Source organism: Copadichromis virginalis, linkage group LG11 (assembly GCF_057382275.1).
Source record: "Copadichromis virginalis isolate Kocher_CV1m ecotype Utaka linkage group LG11, C_Virginalis_male_GT1.1, whole genome shotgun sequence".
Classification (NCBI taxonomy): Eukaryota; Metazoa; Chordata; class Actinopteri; order Cichliformes; family Cichlidae; genus Copadichromis; species Copadichromis virginalis.
In genome coordinates this window covers 10,905,736-10,923,218 of record NC_140628.1, presented here as the reverse complement: position 1 = coordinate 10,923,218, position 17,483 = coordinate 10,905,736, and the positions used below count along the sequence as shown (strand labels likewise).

Here is a 17,483-nt window from a genome sequence, read left to right as displayed (position 1 = left end):
TAATGTGAAATATGTGCCGTGGCTCCAAATGGTTGGAAAACAATGAAGTAGTCTGCGTACACGGAGTGGACATGGTATGGACGTCTGTTCACAATGATTAAGTGACTAAATTAGACATCAGTCAAAGACACTTGGATTTAATTTCTTTATTACAATAAATAGGCAAATTTTTCTTATTTTGTAAGAGACAATCAGAGCAGACTATTATCATATGTGGAAAGAAGGTCAGCTGTCTACAGTTATTGCCGCATAACAACTATGAGCTTTGACCTTGGAGAAAACATCACTGTTTCAGCCATTTTTACCAGCTTCATGAGAACCAGTCTGAGTTTTTGAGATTAAGGACACTTTTTATGAAGAACACATATGATCCAGTTTTCTCTTTTACAATGTTTGAATGTCTGACTATTGGGTTATTTGAATTTTTATTAATTTTAATAAAAAAGGCTAAGAATTAAAAACTGTTTGGGTGTGCATTACTCACATGTGGTTTCCTGGTTTGTAACAGGTTCACTGGCCTCCTCGCCGAACATGGCATAAACAGTGACGGTGTATTCGGTGTGAGGGATCAACCCATCCAGCTCCAGCTCCGTCACTGCATCTGACACCCTTATCTAGGGACAAAAAGAAACTTCAGGATTTAAAACAAAACTTTGGCTGTCATGTTAGCAAATTCCAGGTTTACAACTTTGAACTAAATAAACAATTCATCCTCCCCTTATTTTATTATTTTTTGTTACTACCTCTTTCTCATCCAAGTCATCTGTCAGAGGTGCATAAAGCAGCATGTAGCCAGAGACTCCATCCGCACTGTTCCATTTTATTTTCATGGTGTTGTGACTCACATCAAACAGCTGGAGGCCGGTGACTGTGGGAAGAGCCACTACATGCATACACACACAGCATACACACACATCGCGACACAGCAAACAACTAAATAACATGGCAAATTTCAATAAAGGAGGAATCACATGAATGTATTTTTGTAATAACTATAAACATCAGGGTATACTGCTTAAGGTGGATTTGACCTTTAAGCATAAAATTCTTTATTGCTGTATTAGTTACTGCTGTGCAAAGTATTGAGCCAACCATATATTTTTAATATATATTAATATATTTATCCAAGCTTTCCAGCTTTCTTCTTTAAGACATCTTCAAGTTCTCTCCAGGCTTCTCGAAGGACATTCAAAGCTCTTCTTTCCATCTGTCAGAGGTATTTAAATGATGTTGTATGTCCCTCTGACAGATTATTATTATCTGACGAGATGTTCAAATACTGCTTCAACAATGTTGACGTCTGGGCTCTGGGAAGGCCAATCCATGACAGATAGTACTCCACTGTGGAGTATATATAAGAATACAGTAGCATTTTACAATAATGTCACACTATTAAGCTTTATTAATATTATTAGTAAGATATTAGCAAGTACTTAATTCATCATTCATATTGGAATGATGATATGATATATAAATGATGAATTAAGAACTTGCTAAAGCTTTACTAATACCTTAATAATGTGATATTATTATGAAGTCCTTACAAGCATATTTTTTTACTGCTTTGGCAGTGTGTTTGGGATCATTGTCATGTGGGAAAATGAAGCCTTTGCCAATCAGTCTGTCCAGATTGTATTTCATGGTGAACAAAAATCTGACTGTGGATTTCTGCATTAATAATTGTATCAGTTTTGACAAGATCTCCAACATCGCTGAAATGCAGTGAAAAAGCAACCGAAATGCATCTCTAAGGTCCTGTGCTGGACATTTTCCTTTTTCGTACTCACATGAACTTCAGATACTGTTAATCTGCTTTACTTTCTTTCTATAGTTTTAGATAGAAAGATAGAAAAACTTTGAAAGACCTATAGAGAGCCTGGAGAATTATTCTTCAAGACTGAACCCTTTTTAAAAAATGATAGGAAAACTCCTTGGAAGCAGAATATAAAGAAATAGCTCAAGACTTTTGCACAGCACTGTAAGTGCATTTTCAATATGTCTGGCTTCTGCAGCTGTAACTTTTTAAGCCATTGTTATTAAATTGTGTTCTGAGTGTGGAGCCTTATAAGCACACTTATGTGTGTTTGCAAGAATAAACTTACGCGTTGTTTCTGATCCTCTCAGAGCTGCACTCGCCTTGTTTGCATACACAGCAAACACCGCCAGTTGGTACTCAGTGAGGGAGCTAAGATGCTGTAACACCACTGAAGACTCACTCCCGACCACTACAGCCTGCAGGGGTGCAGGAGGGTCAGTCAGGGAAGTAAGAGAATATGAAAGATGGAAAAGAAGGTGTGAAGAGTTGGAGGGGATAGAATGGCATGAAAAATGGTAATTGAGCCAATAAATAGGGAGACATAAAAATGAAAAACAGAAGTGAGGAAAGCGAGATAAAACCAGGAAAGAAAGGAGAGATTGGAAGAGAATGGGAAAGGAAGAAGGAAACAATCGATTTATTGAATGGGATAAAGCACAAACGCTTAAAACTTGAAGAATATTTTTCTTTTTCATTGTGAACTAAAAGGATGACAGTTGTGATAAAGATTAGGCCCACGGTGAGCCAGCTGGAAAGGTCTCTTTACATGAGGCTCCAGAACATCTGGTCTCTGTAAACCCAGCTAAGTGAGAGATTTAATGGCTTCTGTGGTCAAATGTTCTGGAAAAATCAAGCAGGTGCCTGGTTCCAGCAACAGTATCATTTCTAGTGAGCCGTCATAACCTGCAAAGATATTCTGGGGAGAAGTGAATAGAGAGATGAAAGTGAGAGGTATGGATGGGCGATAGCACTGACGCCTCGAGGAAAAACTGATCTCAAACTATAAACCTGCCCGATCCTTGATAACTCCCCCTGGTGTCATAAATATTATGGAAAAGTACATTTTGCCCACCTCACACTCCTACTGACTGTAGGATTTTTTAGCTGCTGCTTATCCTTCAGCACATCTGTATCCAAAGCTGAACAGAGTGAGAGAGTCATGTCCATGGAATAAAATGGATATTTCTTGATTTTATGTCGTGATAAATATATCACGACATAAAATATGTTGACTTCCTCAGCTCTGGCTGGTTTGATGTGTGGTTTTCAGCAAATAATACACTATTTACCTCCTGTGGATCTCCTGGGTCTCTTCCCTGAGTGGGATAATAAACAACTCTGTATTTCTCTACATTTCCGGGGGCATGGCTCCATGAAACCCGAAAGCTTTGGGCCGTGATGTCTGATGTCACTAGGTTAAGTGGCATTCCCGTTGTCTCTGGTATATGTTCTGAAAGACAAAAAGGACAGGCCAACAGGCTGCCTCAGATTGGATATAACTTTGAAGTGCAAATCCCATTAAGTCAGATCAAATGAACATTTGATCTGACTTAATAGTGTCCTGTTAAACAGTTCCTATAGGCCATCGAACTTTTTTTTTTTTTTTACATACACAAGGTTTGATTCATAGTAAACAAATTTACTTTGTAACTAGACTTTAACTCTGACTTTTTATCATTTGGTCATTTATTGATACACAACTAGTCAAAGTGAGGATACTATTTGTTTAACAACTCTTTTCCTTTATGCTTTACTCCTCATGACACAGAGTTCCTACTAGTATTCTTGTTTGCATGTTAGTAAGGTTTCTTCAGTTTTCCAATTTGCTCTTACTCTGCTTGATGTCTTTGTCCTGCTGCTCCACCTGTTTGCACACTGTTTTTGTTAGCCCCCCTACAATAGAGCTCATGATGTTAAAGTCAGCCACATTGTAGACGTGATTGCTCTCCGGTTGTGAGGCGATGGAGCGCAGCTCATTCTCGTCAGCATTCTTTACACCTGGAAAAATACATGAGTACTCACATGAGTACAGTATCCACATGAATACACAAAAAAGAATGGCAAGTCCTGTCAAAAGCATGACAAACCAACTGATGCCAATTCAACGCTAAATCTATAAAAAGGTTGCCCAATAATTAGAAGCCTTGATGGGAAATGTGCAAAAATATGAAAAAGTGAGTCTTGCATCTGGACAAATAATGAGGCTTAAGTATGCCTCAATGTTGCATTGGATTATAAAATTAGAAAAAAACAAGGAAACATTTAACTGGGAGATTTGTCAGGGGAAACGCTAGAGTCTCTCTTGTCCTTTCTCTATAGCGATGATGAAATGAACCAAAAATTTCAGATTCAGCAACTTTTAGTTCAAATCTTGAGTAATTTGTCATAACTGTGCCTTTTCTCCCTGTTTCCCTTCCTTAGTAATGACTTCTTGACAGCCACCATTTCAAAGTGACCATTAATGATGAGGTTACAGTGAACACTAGATGGATCTGTTGAAGGGCTGTCTTTTTTTTGTTTTGTTTTGTTTTTTTTTTTAGCCCTGCCACTTCTTTTTAAAATGCGCAAGTACAAGAACAGGATTGCAACTGAATGAAAAAGCACCCAATGTCCAAAGAAAAAAACTTTAATGGACCAGAAAGCCTGGAGACCTACTGCTCATAAACACAAAAAGAAAAACAAACCTGGCTACTTGGAATCACAATATAACGATATATGGGGTGAATCAATACTTTTACTGCTCTAAGTACCAATTATTTTGTTGTGTTTTTGAGTAGCGGCAGCATGCATTTTAATATAACAAATGCACCTTAGTAACCAAGCTAGCTAGCTAACCAGCCTTAGCTAACAACACCTTTCTGCCACATATTTTCATGTAAATCATGTCCAGAATGAAAAATAAAAACAAAAAAGTTGACACTAGCTAGAATGTTAAGCTCCAGCCTTAAAAACAGTAGTCCAAAAACTAAGGTCTGCCACTGTGGAGATAAGTTAAAAATATGATCTGTAGTTTATCTCACCGATAGCAAACAGTTCAACACCAGCATTTCTCAGTTCCTCTGCTGGTGGTATAACATCATCTTGGGACTTTCCATCGGTGATCAGGATCCCAATCTTGGGTATTCCAGGCCTTGCACCAGATTCAGGCTTGAAACAGTTCTCAAAGATAAAAGTCAGTGCAAGACCTGTGAAAAAAAAGAGTAGAGAGTAAAAAGGATAGTAAGTGAAGAAGGATTAATCAGGTAGCTGTAAGGTGGCATACTTGATGACACAGTAATATAAATTTTATACATATATATATATATGTGTGTGTGTCTGTGTGTGTGTGTGTGTGTGTGTGCGTGTGTGTGTGTGTGTGCGTGTGTGTATTCAAAAATATTCAGCAAAGATAAGTAAAAATAGCAATAGAATAACAGTAGTGTGTGAAAGTAGCGATCATAACAGGACTTTTAAAAAGACAATTGGGAAGAGAATGGCAAGGAAGAACTTTTTAATCTACTATTGTAAAACAAAAGTCAAAATCACAGAGGGTCAGTACCTGTGAGGGTGTTTCCTCCTTTGTAGGGCAGGTTCCTGACAGCATCAACGACTGCATCTTTAGTTGAGAAAGCATTTAAATGCCACTCAATCCTGGGATCGCCACTGTACTGTGCGAGACCTGATAAATGAACAACATGACACAATTACACACAGCTTGTCATTTCCTAGTAATATTCACTCAAACTTGAACTAATTCGATAGACGAAAACAACTTAATTCATGGCTAAAACAGCCATATTGGTCCCATGGTGAACCCATCTGTTCAAGAAGGAAAGAAGCCAGGACCCACCTATCCTTGTTTTATCAATGCCAACATCAAAGGCATTGACCAGGTTTTCCAAGAACATACGGACCAGCCTGAAGTTTAGTCGGCCAATACTCCAGGAGCCGTCCACCAGGATCACAATATCCGCAATAGCCTCAGTGTGACACACAAACTGGTCAACTGAAAAAAAGGAGGAAGGGAGAAAGACTAGTAATTAAAGAAAACGATAATACCACTAAATCCACATTATTTTTATTTTCAATGTGCAATGTGTGTCCAATGTTTTTTATGTTGCATTCTGACCCTACCATCTGCATGTCACTTGAGGCTCATCAGACCAGGGAACATTTTTCAGTCTTCTATTGTCCAGATTTGGTTAACTTGTGTTAATCTTGGCCTCAGTTTCTTGTTCTTAGCTGACAGAACTGGTACGCAGAGTGGCCTTCAGACTCTGCGTACCAGCCCATTTTCTTCAAGGTTCAACATGTTGTGCAGTTAGAGATGCTCTTCTGCATCTCTAAATGCACATCATGTTTGTTGTAATGAGAGGTTATTTGCTGTTGGCTTCCTATCAGCTCAAAGGAGTCTGGCCATTCTCATCTGACTTCTGACATCAGCAAGGCATTTTTGTTGAGAGAACTCCCACTCAGTGGATATTTTCTCTTATTCAGACCATTCTCTGTAAAACCTAGAGGGGGTTTTGTGGGAAAATCCCAGCAGATCAGCAGTTTCTGAAATACGCAGACCAACATGTCTGGCACCAGCAACCACGCAATGTTCAAAAGTCATTTATATCACCTTCATCCCCATTCTGATGCTCAATTTGAACATCAGACGATCATCTATACCATCTCAAACATACAGTTAAACAGCTGTACCTAACAAAGTAGCAAATGAATGTAAATTGCTCCCTCGCACATCCATCAGTGTGGTAGGAAAAGCACTTAAGCGCAAATGAAGACTGGGGCATGCAGAGTAAAAGCGCTTCCAGTGGTTTAAAAGACTGAAACAGCAGCATTATAAAAGTAGCAGCCCATTTCCATCGCTTCAGACTTACATAAACTTACTGGAGACCTACCACAAGTGTTTCTTTCCAAACAAATCCTTACAATACAGGGACTTCATAAGAGTGGCATTTTTTTAACAGTATGACTGCAATATAAGCACAGCACAGAAATCAGTTCATTGATTGTAATTTATAACAGCTCATCCACCTTTCTTTGGTATCCTGAAAAGAAATATATCTACTTAAATTTGTAACATAAACCACTTTCCTGTCTACAGGAAAGTAATCGCTATTAATCTATGACATGCTCATAATGTCGGACCTTTGTGTCTCATTGAAGAAAAATCCATAAAGCAAAGAGCTGACAGTAGGAAATGTGGATTTATTTGTGTTTTGACTAAAAATTCAGCTCCTGCCAACTTTAACAAAGCCATTTGGAACTAAGCACAACAGGGTCTTTGGTTTAACATGTTAATTATCACAGGCGTGTGCTAAATTGCTTGAAAATAAAGAACAAATATAAAACATGCTGGGATGTATTTATTCAAACAGTGGCAGTGATGCATAAATGCTATAAACACAGCAAAACATGCTTCGTAACATTTACACTTACCTCACCATCTGTGCTTTCCGTGTTATCGATTCAAGCCAACACTTTCTCAAGATAAAAATTAATAAATAAGCTACATCGTCTAACGATACACAGGTATTTATTTCAAGAAGCAATTTTTCAGACGGAGCCTTCTGTCTGCTGTCTGTGTGCGTCTGACTGTTTGAACCATCCATCTGCTACAGGCGGCCGACAAACGAGAGAAGGGAAAACAACAAGGTCGGGAGATAGCTGATGACAATCTGTGGCTTGCAAATGCAGAACATTGAAAAAGGTGCCCGTGAAATGCACAAAGGTTATTGTTTTGACAAGGGAAAAAGAGTGTGATTTTATATCAGAGTTGAATAATACCCCTTGTTTTAAGGAGAGGAAAAAAAGAAGGCTTTGTTCGGGACTTTCGGCAAAATGGCAAAAGGTTGTAAGGCCAAAGATCATATCGATATCTTTGTGGAGGTTACTCTATTACAAAACAAACAAACGTGGCCTTTAAAGAGACTCTAGCGTTAAAGGTTTTATAGGAACAACCATAAATAAGCACCAAAACAGGACATATAGATCAAATCAATCGAGCAGCTACTCTTTGACATAAAATTATAGATATTCATTTTTTATTATCTATAGTAACTAAATAGAATGGCAAGGAAAAGGTTAATGGGTGGGGGTGTGGGGTTGTTAAATGTGAAAAGCCAGCAGGAGGTGGTAAACAGAGGATTAGAGGGTCAGTAATTACAGCTAAGTACAGCTCGCTGGTCATTCCTGCGTCTATTGTCAGGGTGGTGAGAACGTTAATTAGGACCCATCGGACCCAGCAATCAAGGGTGCTGCGTCCTTCACATTACTCCTGCTGACATCTGTCAGCACTCTGTTGAGTTGACCATAATGTTTATTTAATTGTTAGGGCAGGTTATTTTGTCACCATTTAGGTTACTTAATATCATACATTTATTTAAATTTTCACATAACCAATTTTTTATTTCGATTTTATTTGAACCACAGTCGGCCTACACTGAACTATGAGCTAGATGCCAAAGCTGCCTTTCACTTCCTAGCGCAAGCAACAGTAATCGAATACTGACAGACACTAAGGGAAATTATGCATCTCACTTATTCACTGGTTAGGACTGCTACTAATTTCACATTAACCATGTAGGGTGGCACGGTGGTGTTAGCACTCACAGCAAGAAGGTCCTGAGTTCAATTCCACCATCAGGCCCAGGCTCTCACCGTGTTCGTGTGGGTTCTCTCCGGGTCCTCCGGCTTCCCCCCACATTTCAAAGACATGCAGTTAGTGTATATACACAACACTATTTATTACATATGACTTTTTTTTTTTTTAAACCAGCTTGTATATGCATGTTTGCACTGAGTAGGAGATGCTCTGTATCTCATTGTACAACTGTATAGTGACAATAAATGCATTCTATTCTATTCTATTTAGGTAACTGGTGACTCTAAATTGCGCATAGGTGCTCAAATGGCTTTTAATAGTTTTTTTTGGCAGAAATAGCCCTGTAGATAAATTTGATCCCATGTGTAGTCTTTCCCCACAAGCTGCAAAACTGTGACATCACAAAAACGTGATAGTCTCTGTGGCAACATTGATTACGATGGTGGAGGAATATCACCAACACAGCATTATCAGATTGAGAGGCTCATGGACATGATAACGTAGTTCTCCTAGCAAAAAAAAGCACTCCTAGTATGTTTCTACTGTAGCTGTATTATAATCTCAATATGCTCTCTGATAGTCACCAGTAGGCTAGTCAGAGGTTCTCCTTCTTATAAGCCCCATCTGTCTTTTTTCTCCTCTTTTGCCCTACCTCTTTCTTCCCTTTTTTCTTCTCATCTAACGCCTCTGCTGTGGGTCAAAGTGTGTACGGGGGGAACAGAGTGAAAGCAAAGAAGAGAACCAAAGTTGGAATGAAGGTAAAAAGCCAAAGTGCTGTATCTGAGGGCAGTGAAAGGTCACAGATGTATTGACACTTTCTGTGGAGCCAAGTCTTTCTTTTGTCCAAGTTTATGTTTACTCACTTCACTGCCTCTCTCCACTTCACTGCTAAGCTCATTCCACCTGCCTGACTAATGGGCGACACTCCTGCCATGACATACAAAGTGTTATGACAGAGTATAATTTTCATATAGGTAAGCATTTCTGTCTACAGAAGTACTGCATTGTTACTGTGTTTTATAAAAGACAATTGAGTTTAGATTTTTATATTTCATGTGTACAGTACTGTGTAAGAACTATACAGCCTCTGTTGCCTTAGCTATTGTATTTCCATGTGTTTGGTCATTTTTCTGTAATTCACTCTGCCTATTTCCCATTTTCTCAACTAGAAATTAGTCCTGGATCGAGACTTTTATACAGCACTGTAAAGTAAAAGTAATTTTCTCATAGGCCAAAAATAATGCAATTCTATCATGGGAACAAGCCACCCGATGTTCAAGGCTCAAATTTACATTTTAACATTTTAACGTTAAAAGGCTTACCTTTTAGTGGTGGTACAATAGAGCTCAGAAAAAAGAATAGTGTGATGGTGAACCAAAATACATATGGAAACCTGAAACTAAAGCAGCTGTTATGTTCAGTCATCATGTTTTATTAGACGCTTACTGCTGATTTCAATTCTTTATGTAGTTTTTCTACATAAATACTGTACGTGGTGGTGATGATTTTACATTTTTATAGGTTAGACTGAAAAAAACCCCACAAGACCATTTTTCCCCGTGTCACACCACTACTTTACAGTCTAAACCTTGTTTGCTTGGAAGCACATGGTTAGTAAAGGTGCTGAATGAAACTATTTACATACAGACACACACGTGGACATAATCCCAAGCATAACTGGCATGCATGAGCGTGATTAGACTGCCCACCTGTGTCTATGGGAAAGACGAGACCATGTTTTACAATTCAAAGCCCACAGAGTCTGCAGAGCTGTGGGGAAAAGTATGTGGCTCCCAGACAATTGGATTAACTTGTGTGGGAGTAGAGTAATGGGTATTAGAAATGTGCACTGTAACAATGGAAGCCACTGTTGGTTATAAAGTCAGGGAGCAGCATCAGAGACTAAACAGGACTGAGGGTTGTGAGACAAGCAGTTAGTGGGAACACTTGTTACACTACATAGCCACTCAAAAATGCTCATGGAGGCTTAAAAACACAGTCACTGTTGGATACATGCTTTCTTCAAAGAGAGATAAACTAAAGCAAAGCAGCTTTAGTTTACACTCAAACGTATGCATGCAGAGAGTAATAAATGTGCAGCAGAGTAACAGATAAATTGAGAGACTCCTATCAACACATCTAAACACACACGTATGTAGTTTAGAAAACTTTTCCACCCTCGTCGTCTCTGTTCTCTTTGTCTGTCTCTGTTCTCATTAACAGTCATTCTTCCCAGCCGGCCTTGATTTATTGCTGACCTCTATTTAGCCAGGGATCAGACAGAGTGTGCTGTCATTTCAATCTCTCTCTAGTTAAGTTTTATTTCCCCCGTCACTGTGATTGTGTTTCAGTGTCTGGAATTAACATTGAGGACAGTGACAGGCATGCAGATGGATGGAGAGTAGCAGCAGAGAGAGTCCCCACATCAGTGAGAACCCTTCCTTTATTATCCTAGACTGATTCCTTAGTGAACAAACTCTTACAAGTGCACTTCACCTCTAAGATGAGGCTAATTCACTGCACAAATAATTTGACACTTACTCCCAAACAGCTTAACTCAAGTTGATTTTTAATTTTTTTTGCTATAATACTCAAAGTATTAGCTTCACTGAAACAATGTTATCCGTGGGGTGAATTACTTATTTTATGTAAGGTGTTTTCTCAATATATAGTTTCAGGATGAATAGTAATAAGATCAATTTCTCCACCCAGCAGATTACCATAAAGAACCAAAATGTTTCATATAGGCAATTTCCTCTAAGTTGTAGCATAAAAGGCCACTTAATCTCAACATTGTCTGGTCCTTTCCGCCCCCTCTGATCATGTGTAGGTGTGTTTGTTGAGTGCTCTACCAAACGGGAGAGAAAGTGTGGATCGCATTTAAAGAGACAACCACAGTGAAGCACCAGTTAGGTGAACTGGCCTTGCTAGCCAGTTTTATATATCATAATTTAGCACAGACCTCTTTAGCATATGTGCTACAAAGAGACATAGACAAATTTATTAAAGTGACTGAATGCTTACTTTCTAGAAAATAATAACTGGCTAAATTTAGAGGAAGTGTCCAACTAGCCATTGATACGTGTGGTGTTGTATTTCCATTAAATTACAGTAAGAACAGTAACAGGCAAATTCCAAGATACATTACAATGTTGAAAGTATTCACTCACCCTTTCAAATCTTTGAATTCAGGAGTTCCAATCATTGTCACAGGTGCGTAAAATAAAGTACCTCGGCATGAAGACTACTACAAAAAAAATGGGTCACCCTCAGGAGCTCAGTTAAAACCAGCGTGGGGCCATGATAGGATGCCACCTGTTCAGATGCAACATGTCCAATTGTGAAATTTCTTCACTACTAAATATTTCCACAGTCAGCTGTTAGTGGTATTATAACAAATGGGAAGTGATTGGGAATGAGAGCAACACGGCCACAAAGGGGTAGGTCACGCAAAATCACAGAGGTCAGCAGATACTGAGACGCATAGTGCACAGAGGTCGCCAGTTTTCTCTGGAGTCAGTCACTATACACCTCCAAACATCATGTGGCCCCAAGTACAGTGAGGAGAGAGCTTCATAGCATGGGTTTCCATGGCCGAGCAGCTGCATCCAAAACTAACCTCACCAAGTGCAATGCAAAGCGTCAGATGCAGAGGTGTAAAGTTCGCCACCACTGCTCTGGAGCCGTGTTCTCTGGAGTGATGAGTCATGCTTCTGTATCTGGAAATCTGACAGACAAGTCTGAGTTTGGCGGCTACCAGGACAACAGTATTTGTCTGACTGCGCTGTGCCAAGTGTAAAGTTTGGAGGAAGGGGAATTGTGGTGTGGGGTTGTTTTTCAGGATTTGGACTCAGCCCCTTAGATAAGCAACTCTTAATGTTTCAACTAGTGCTGTCAGCGTTAATCTCGTTAAAATGACGTTAAAAGGATAAACCGAATTAACGCGGCAAATCTCAGTTTCAGAATCAGAATACTTTATTGATCCCTGGGGGGAGTTAACGTGGGAGGGCTGCACGGCGTCAACGTGTTAGCACGGTTAGCTCGTTAACACGTTAGCGCTATGTAGCCCCACGCACGGAGCGATCCGCATTAACTCGTTAATGGAGATTTGCTGCGTTAATGCGGTTATGGCGTTAACGTCATTTTAACAAGATTAACGCTGACAGCACTAGTTTCAACATACCAAGACATTTTAGAGCATTTCAGCTCCTACCTTTGTGGGAACAATTTCGGAATGCACAAAGCAAGGTCCATAAAGGTAAGGATGAGCAAGTCTAGTGTGGAAGAACTAGACTGGCCTACACAGAGTCCTCCTGACCTCAACCTGACAGAACAGCTTTGAGATGAATTAGAGCTAGGCTCATCCAACATCAGTGTCTGACCTCTAAAACACTGTAAACCCAGATTTTGATTCAACTTAAAAATAATGAGTTCTTATCACTTAAATATGTCTAATTTGTGAACATTACTTGTTACTTTTGATTAAACTGAGCTTTTTCATGTCCTTTTTTATTGTAATTGTGTTTTTAAGTCCAATCAATAATAGCTTCTACTGAAACAAGTGCATATTACTTAAACATCTGTAATTTCTTTACATTAATTATAAATTCTAAGTAAGTTCTACTTTTTATTAGCCTATTTTATTGTAATTATGTGTTTGAGTTCAAACAACTTAATATAATCAAAAATCTAGTTCATACCAGTTTTGACAGAGTGGCTTTGAGGAGCTCTGGACCTTGTGAAACAGAGCAGACATGGAACCGAACACACATGAACAATTAGCTGCACTGAAGCGAGCAAGTTGTCCAGCCCACGTTTTGTGCCTTCGGTGAATGACCAGAGTTTAGTCACAAAACAAAAACAAGCACAAAACCTACACTGGTTGCTTCTCCACTGATAGGTGAAGTAACAAACCTAATTACTGATAAGTTAGTGTATTTTATCGATAAGTTATAAGGTAGTTAACCAGCTAACATCGCCCAACACTTCCTTAGCTAATGTTAGCTATAAATTCACTGAGAATGTTAGCTAGCTAATTTATAGCCACAAGTTCTTTGTTTTTAAATTGATTTCACCAAAGGGGCTCTGTTGTACTCATCAAAATTATATTACAGAGAAATATTGCAGTCTGGGTTGATGCATAAAAAGATAACACTATGGTTAACTCATCTGAACATGAACATGTTTTGTTTTTACATGTTTTAGGTGTTTCTGGAGTTCAGCACAGTGGTTGTTAAGAGCCTGAGACTGGAGTTCTACGAGGCCCTTGACCATCACAGTCCCAGACTAATGGAGATCTTTAAGTCAAAGAGGGGTCTCACAGACAGATGTTACCTGACCTTATGCAACAAACAAATGTTAGTTCATTTTCAAATCTTTACGTAATAGAAATCAGTTGGCTACTTGATTGAACTTGAACGATCACATCCTGTCTTATCCTGTCTTCCTTCTCTCACCCTAACTGGTCGCAGCAGATGGCAGAACCAGGCCCCTCACTGAGCCTGGTTCTGCCAGAGGTTTCTTTCTGTTAAAAGGGAGTTTTTCCTTCCCCCTGTCGCCAAAGTGCTTTTTCATAGGGGGTCATATGATTGTTGGGTTTTTCTCTGTATGTATTATTATAGGGTCTAACTTTCAATATAAAGCGCCTTGAGGTGACTGTTGTTGTGACACTGGGTATGTTAACAGGTTAACAGGGGTTCCAGTACTTAAATGGTTGTGCTTTTTATTATGTTTGCGATCATATTGTTCAGGGTGACATATTGACTCTATTCGAAATGTGTGATCTCCTCTCTCCTCCTTCATTCCACCAGACTTCGGATGTGACGGAGGTCAGATGCCTTGTCCTCAAGGGGCTTCCTGTCATTTTCGGCAATGATCCATCTGCCTTCTTCAAGTTCTTGTAAGGAACTGATTTTTCTTTACCTCCTCTTATCCCCCATTCCCTAGTTCCACCTGTTTACTACCTCTCCACTTTTCCCTTGACCTCCCTTCCCCTCTCTCCACCTCCCCTTCTCTCTCTCTACCATACATATTATTTAAAGGTTTGCATATGTTAATAGTTACTTTTTTATTGTTATTATTGTCATTGACTATCCCAAGTGATTTTCTGTGGCAGTGGTTGGACACTGGACAGGGCAGGCACATCAGCTTTGTACATATAGAGCCTGTTTATAGCACTGTGTTGTCATGTTGACGTGATGATCCTGTGTTCCTTTTTTCACAACACTGATGATGAGGAACATTTGTACAATGATGTGCCAGTGGAGATCCTCTTCCATGAACAAGAAAAATTTCTCCACACATGCAGTCCCTTCATCGCAATGCATCCTCAGTGGGAATCATCTTAGGGGGCAAGGTTGTGATGGATGTTGAGAACCTGCCCCAGGCCATGCACATTGTCTTCGGCCTTACCTATGCATTGCATCTCAACTACCCAAAGTTTTTTTTACAAAAAGTACTTCTGAACTCAAACTTCAAACACTCAAGAATCAGCAGAAAGGTGGAGGGGAAGTATGGGCTCTCCATGTAGTATTTTGTTTGGATTTTTGTTCACCCTCCAGTTCTCTCCCTGTATTCTTTATTTTTTGCCGTTCCACAGACAAATTTGTTATTTGTTGATGTTAAGATACCAGTGTCCTGCAGGGCTGAGTTTCTCATGTTAGTTTATTCACCATATTTCAACAGACACAGTTCAGTATTGTAAAGAATACATTTTCTATTACTTTTGTTGCTGAAACAAAGACATCACCAATAGTAAATTGTTGCATGTATTTCTTTTACTGGCTCTATTGATTGAAAGATATATTTTGATTTTCAAGAACTGTAAAAGTTAAGTTTGATCAGTGAGAATATACAATTTAGTTCGGTTGGTAATGGAGTAATGCTTACTTAATAAGCTGAGTTAAACATGGTAACTAAGTATCTTCAGTTACTGTATTAGTACATTCAAATCTTCCATTCCTTTAGGGGCTCAAGTACATTGAACGTAGTCCAGTGCATTTGTTCAACTAATGCTTCATTACTTAAAAAATATAAGGCAACAAGTTACCTTGATTTTTTAAAAGTAGATTCAACTTATCCAGGTTTACAGTGAATGTGCTTCTGGAAGAAGAAGAATCCCATAAACACTCCTAAACCTTGTGGAAAACCTTCCCAGAAGAGCTGAAGCTGTTATAACTGCAAAGGGTGGGCCGACATCGTATTAAACCCAATGGATTAAGAACAGGATGTCACTCAAATTCATATGTTTGTGAAGGCAGACGAGCAAATATTTCTGGCAATATAAAATAGTAACTTTGCATTTGTAGATATTTGTGTTTTTGACCATCCTAACTTTGTAAACAATGTTTGAAATAACCATGAACCCCAGTCACGACTCGCACTATTCAGCGTGTTTGTGATGTTTTTTATTTGCAATAAGTTTCATTTCGGCACAGTTGTTTCGTCCACAACCAGAAAGCCTCCCAGGTGACTCCACTAAAAAAAAGGGGTGAGAGCATGATTACAGGATGAGAAGCTGCTGCCCTGCCAGCCTCCCTGGCACTGCCCCTCGAGCCTGCTGCACCACCATAGCTGGACTGGCCATCGGGCATACCGGGCATTTGCCCGGTGGGCCGCTGGCGATTTTTTGTTTTTATGGGCCGATCGATATTTTTTTTTTTTTTTTTTTGGAAGGGTTTAAATAATGAAAGGTGTTGGATTGGCCAATTGGTCATGATCCACTCTGGGCTGGACCAATTACAGCCGAGGAGGTCGGATGCACCCTCCCCCTTGTTTAGCAATCTTATAGACAACTAAAGAAAATGAAGAACAAAAAAAGAAAAGGAGGTGCAGAAAAAATTAGGGCCAAAAAGAAACAAGCCCTTCAGGCAGACGCTGCCAAATGTGTAAAAATAACTGAATTGTTTGGCGGTAGCTATGGCATAGCTTCCACAGATTTAGCAACATCAGCAAGTGGTGGAGGCCAGCAGGTGGATAAGGGAAAGGGGAGGCAAGAGGAGGAGAGACCCGAGGCGGCCGCCGGTCATAGTGGCAGAGGAACTGAACTTCAGGTAAGAAGTTATGACCTGCTGTCTATCTGTGTCAGATATAAACCAAGTTTAGTTGTAGTTTGTTTTCGTTGTGCTGACTTTTTACAGTCGCTTAGAATAACTGATAAATATAAAATAAATTTTATTTTATGCTTAAGGTTAGTTTCTCAAACTCCTCAAAATCTTAACAAATTGTGCCAATCCTTACATGTTGCACCAGGCTGATTTATCATCAAAAGTGGAGAAGTCTGTGACAGAGGAGACAGAAGAGCAGCAGAGAGAGATGGAGCAAGAGAGAGAAATAAAAGAGCAGGAGAGAGAGATGGAGAGATGACTTTATGTCATCCATGAGGGATGCATTTGACATATGTTTCACATATTATAGCCCAACAAGTTACTTATAGCAATTTAAATACGAGCAATCAGTTTTTGGCAGACAATTACTTTTTGGCACAACACCGGCTATTGCAGTTAATAATACAACAGCTTCTTGCCATTTTTTGTGTTTCTTTTTATCGCTGTGTAACTGAGTTCAATTTAAAGCCTGCATGCGCTAGTACCTCTTGCCACAAGTTCCCAGAATCCTTTGCGGTTTTACCCCTGAATGACGTCACATTTTTGGTGGGCCGGTCTCTAGTCAAAATGCCCGGGCCGATTTTTTGTCCCAGTCCAGCCCTGTGCACCACCCCTCCCCTGCAGAGAAACTAGGCCACACCTCCACCACAATAACCTTGACAACAGGTGTTTGTAATAGACAGGAATTGTCTGACTTGTCTATACACATCTATACACATCCACAGTGAACACACAAAGAGTTAATAAGCTTTCTAACTAACCGGTGGCAAGACGGCAAATACGCATTTTCCCCAATATGGCACAGTCATCCTTAAAGCAAGCATTACCTCATGTGGTCAAGCTTGCATCAGTATAATGAGGGTGTTAGTCATCCTTGCTGATACAGGTCATGTAATATGACTAAAACGCCACATCAGCAACATAGTGATTCTTAGAGCTGTGGAAAAAGTACTAAAACAATTTAAACACTGAG

The 17,483-nt window shown here is 39.4% G+C and overlaps 1 protein-coding gene and 1 pseudogene across 2 annotated transcripts in view; one reads left to right on the top strand and one right to left on the bottom strand.

Moving 5' to 3' along the window:
- The window catches only part of LOC146698124 (collagen alpha-1(XIV) chain-like), a 160,274-nt gene that overhangs the window by 108,326 nt on the left and 34,465 nt on the right, over nucleotides 1–17,483 (bottom strand). Inside the window, exons 5-12 of the mRNA XM_085473125.1 lie at nucleotides 5,646–5,801; nucleotides 5,355–5,474; nucleotides 4,837–5,001; nucleotides 3,650–3,814; nucleotides 3,106–3,266; nucleotides 2,103–2,232; nucleotides 744–883; nucleotides 485–614 (exon numbers count right to left, since the gene is read on the bottom strand). Coding sequence (XP_085329251.1) covers nucleotides 485–614; nucleotides 744–883; nucleotides 2,103–2,232; nucleotides 3,106–3,266; nucleotides 3,650–3,814; nucleotides 4,837–5,001; nucleotides 5,355–5,474; nucleotides 5,646–5,801 — 1,167 coding nt within the window. The remainder of the gene's footprint in view (nucleotides 1–484; nucleotides 615–743; nucleotides 884–2,102; nucleotides 2,233–3,105; nucleotides 3,267–3,649; nucleotides 3,815–4,836; nucleotides 5,002–5,354; nucleotides 5,475–5,645; nucleotides 5,802–17,483) is intronic.
- On the top strand, nucleotides 11,986–15,143 carry LOC146698125 (uncharacterized; annotated as a pseudogene). The gene is made up of 5 exons (XR_014922931.1): nucleotides 11,986–12,198; nucleotides 13,611–13,762; nucleotides 14,216–14,298; nucleotides 14,567–14,575; nucleotides 14,626–15,143. The product of XR_014922931.1 is annotated as an uncharacterized LOC146698125 (transcript).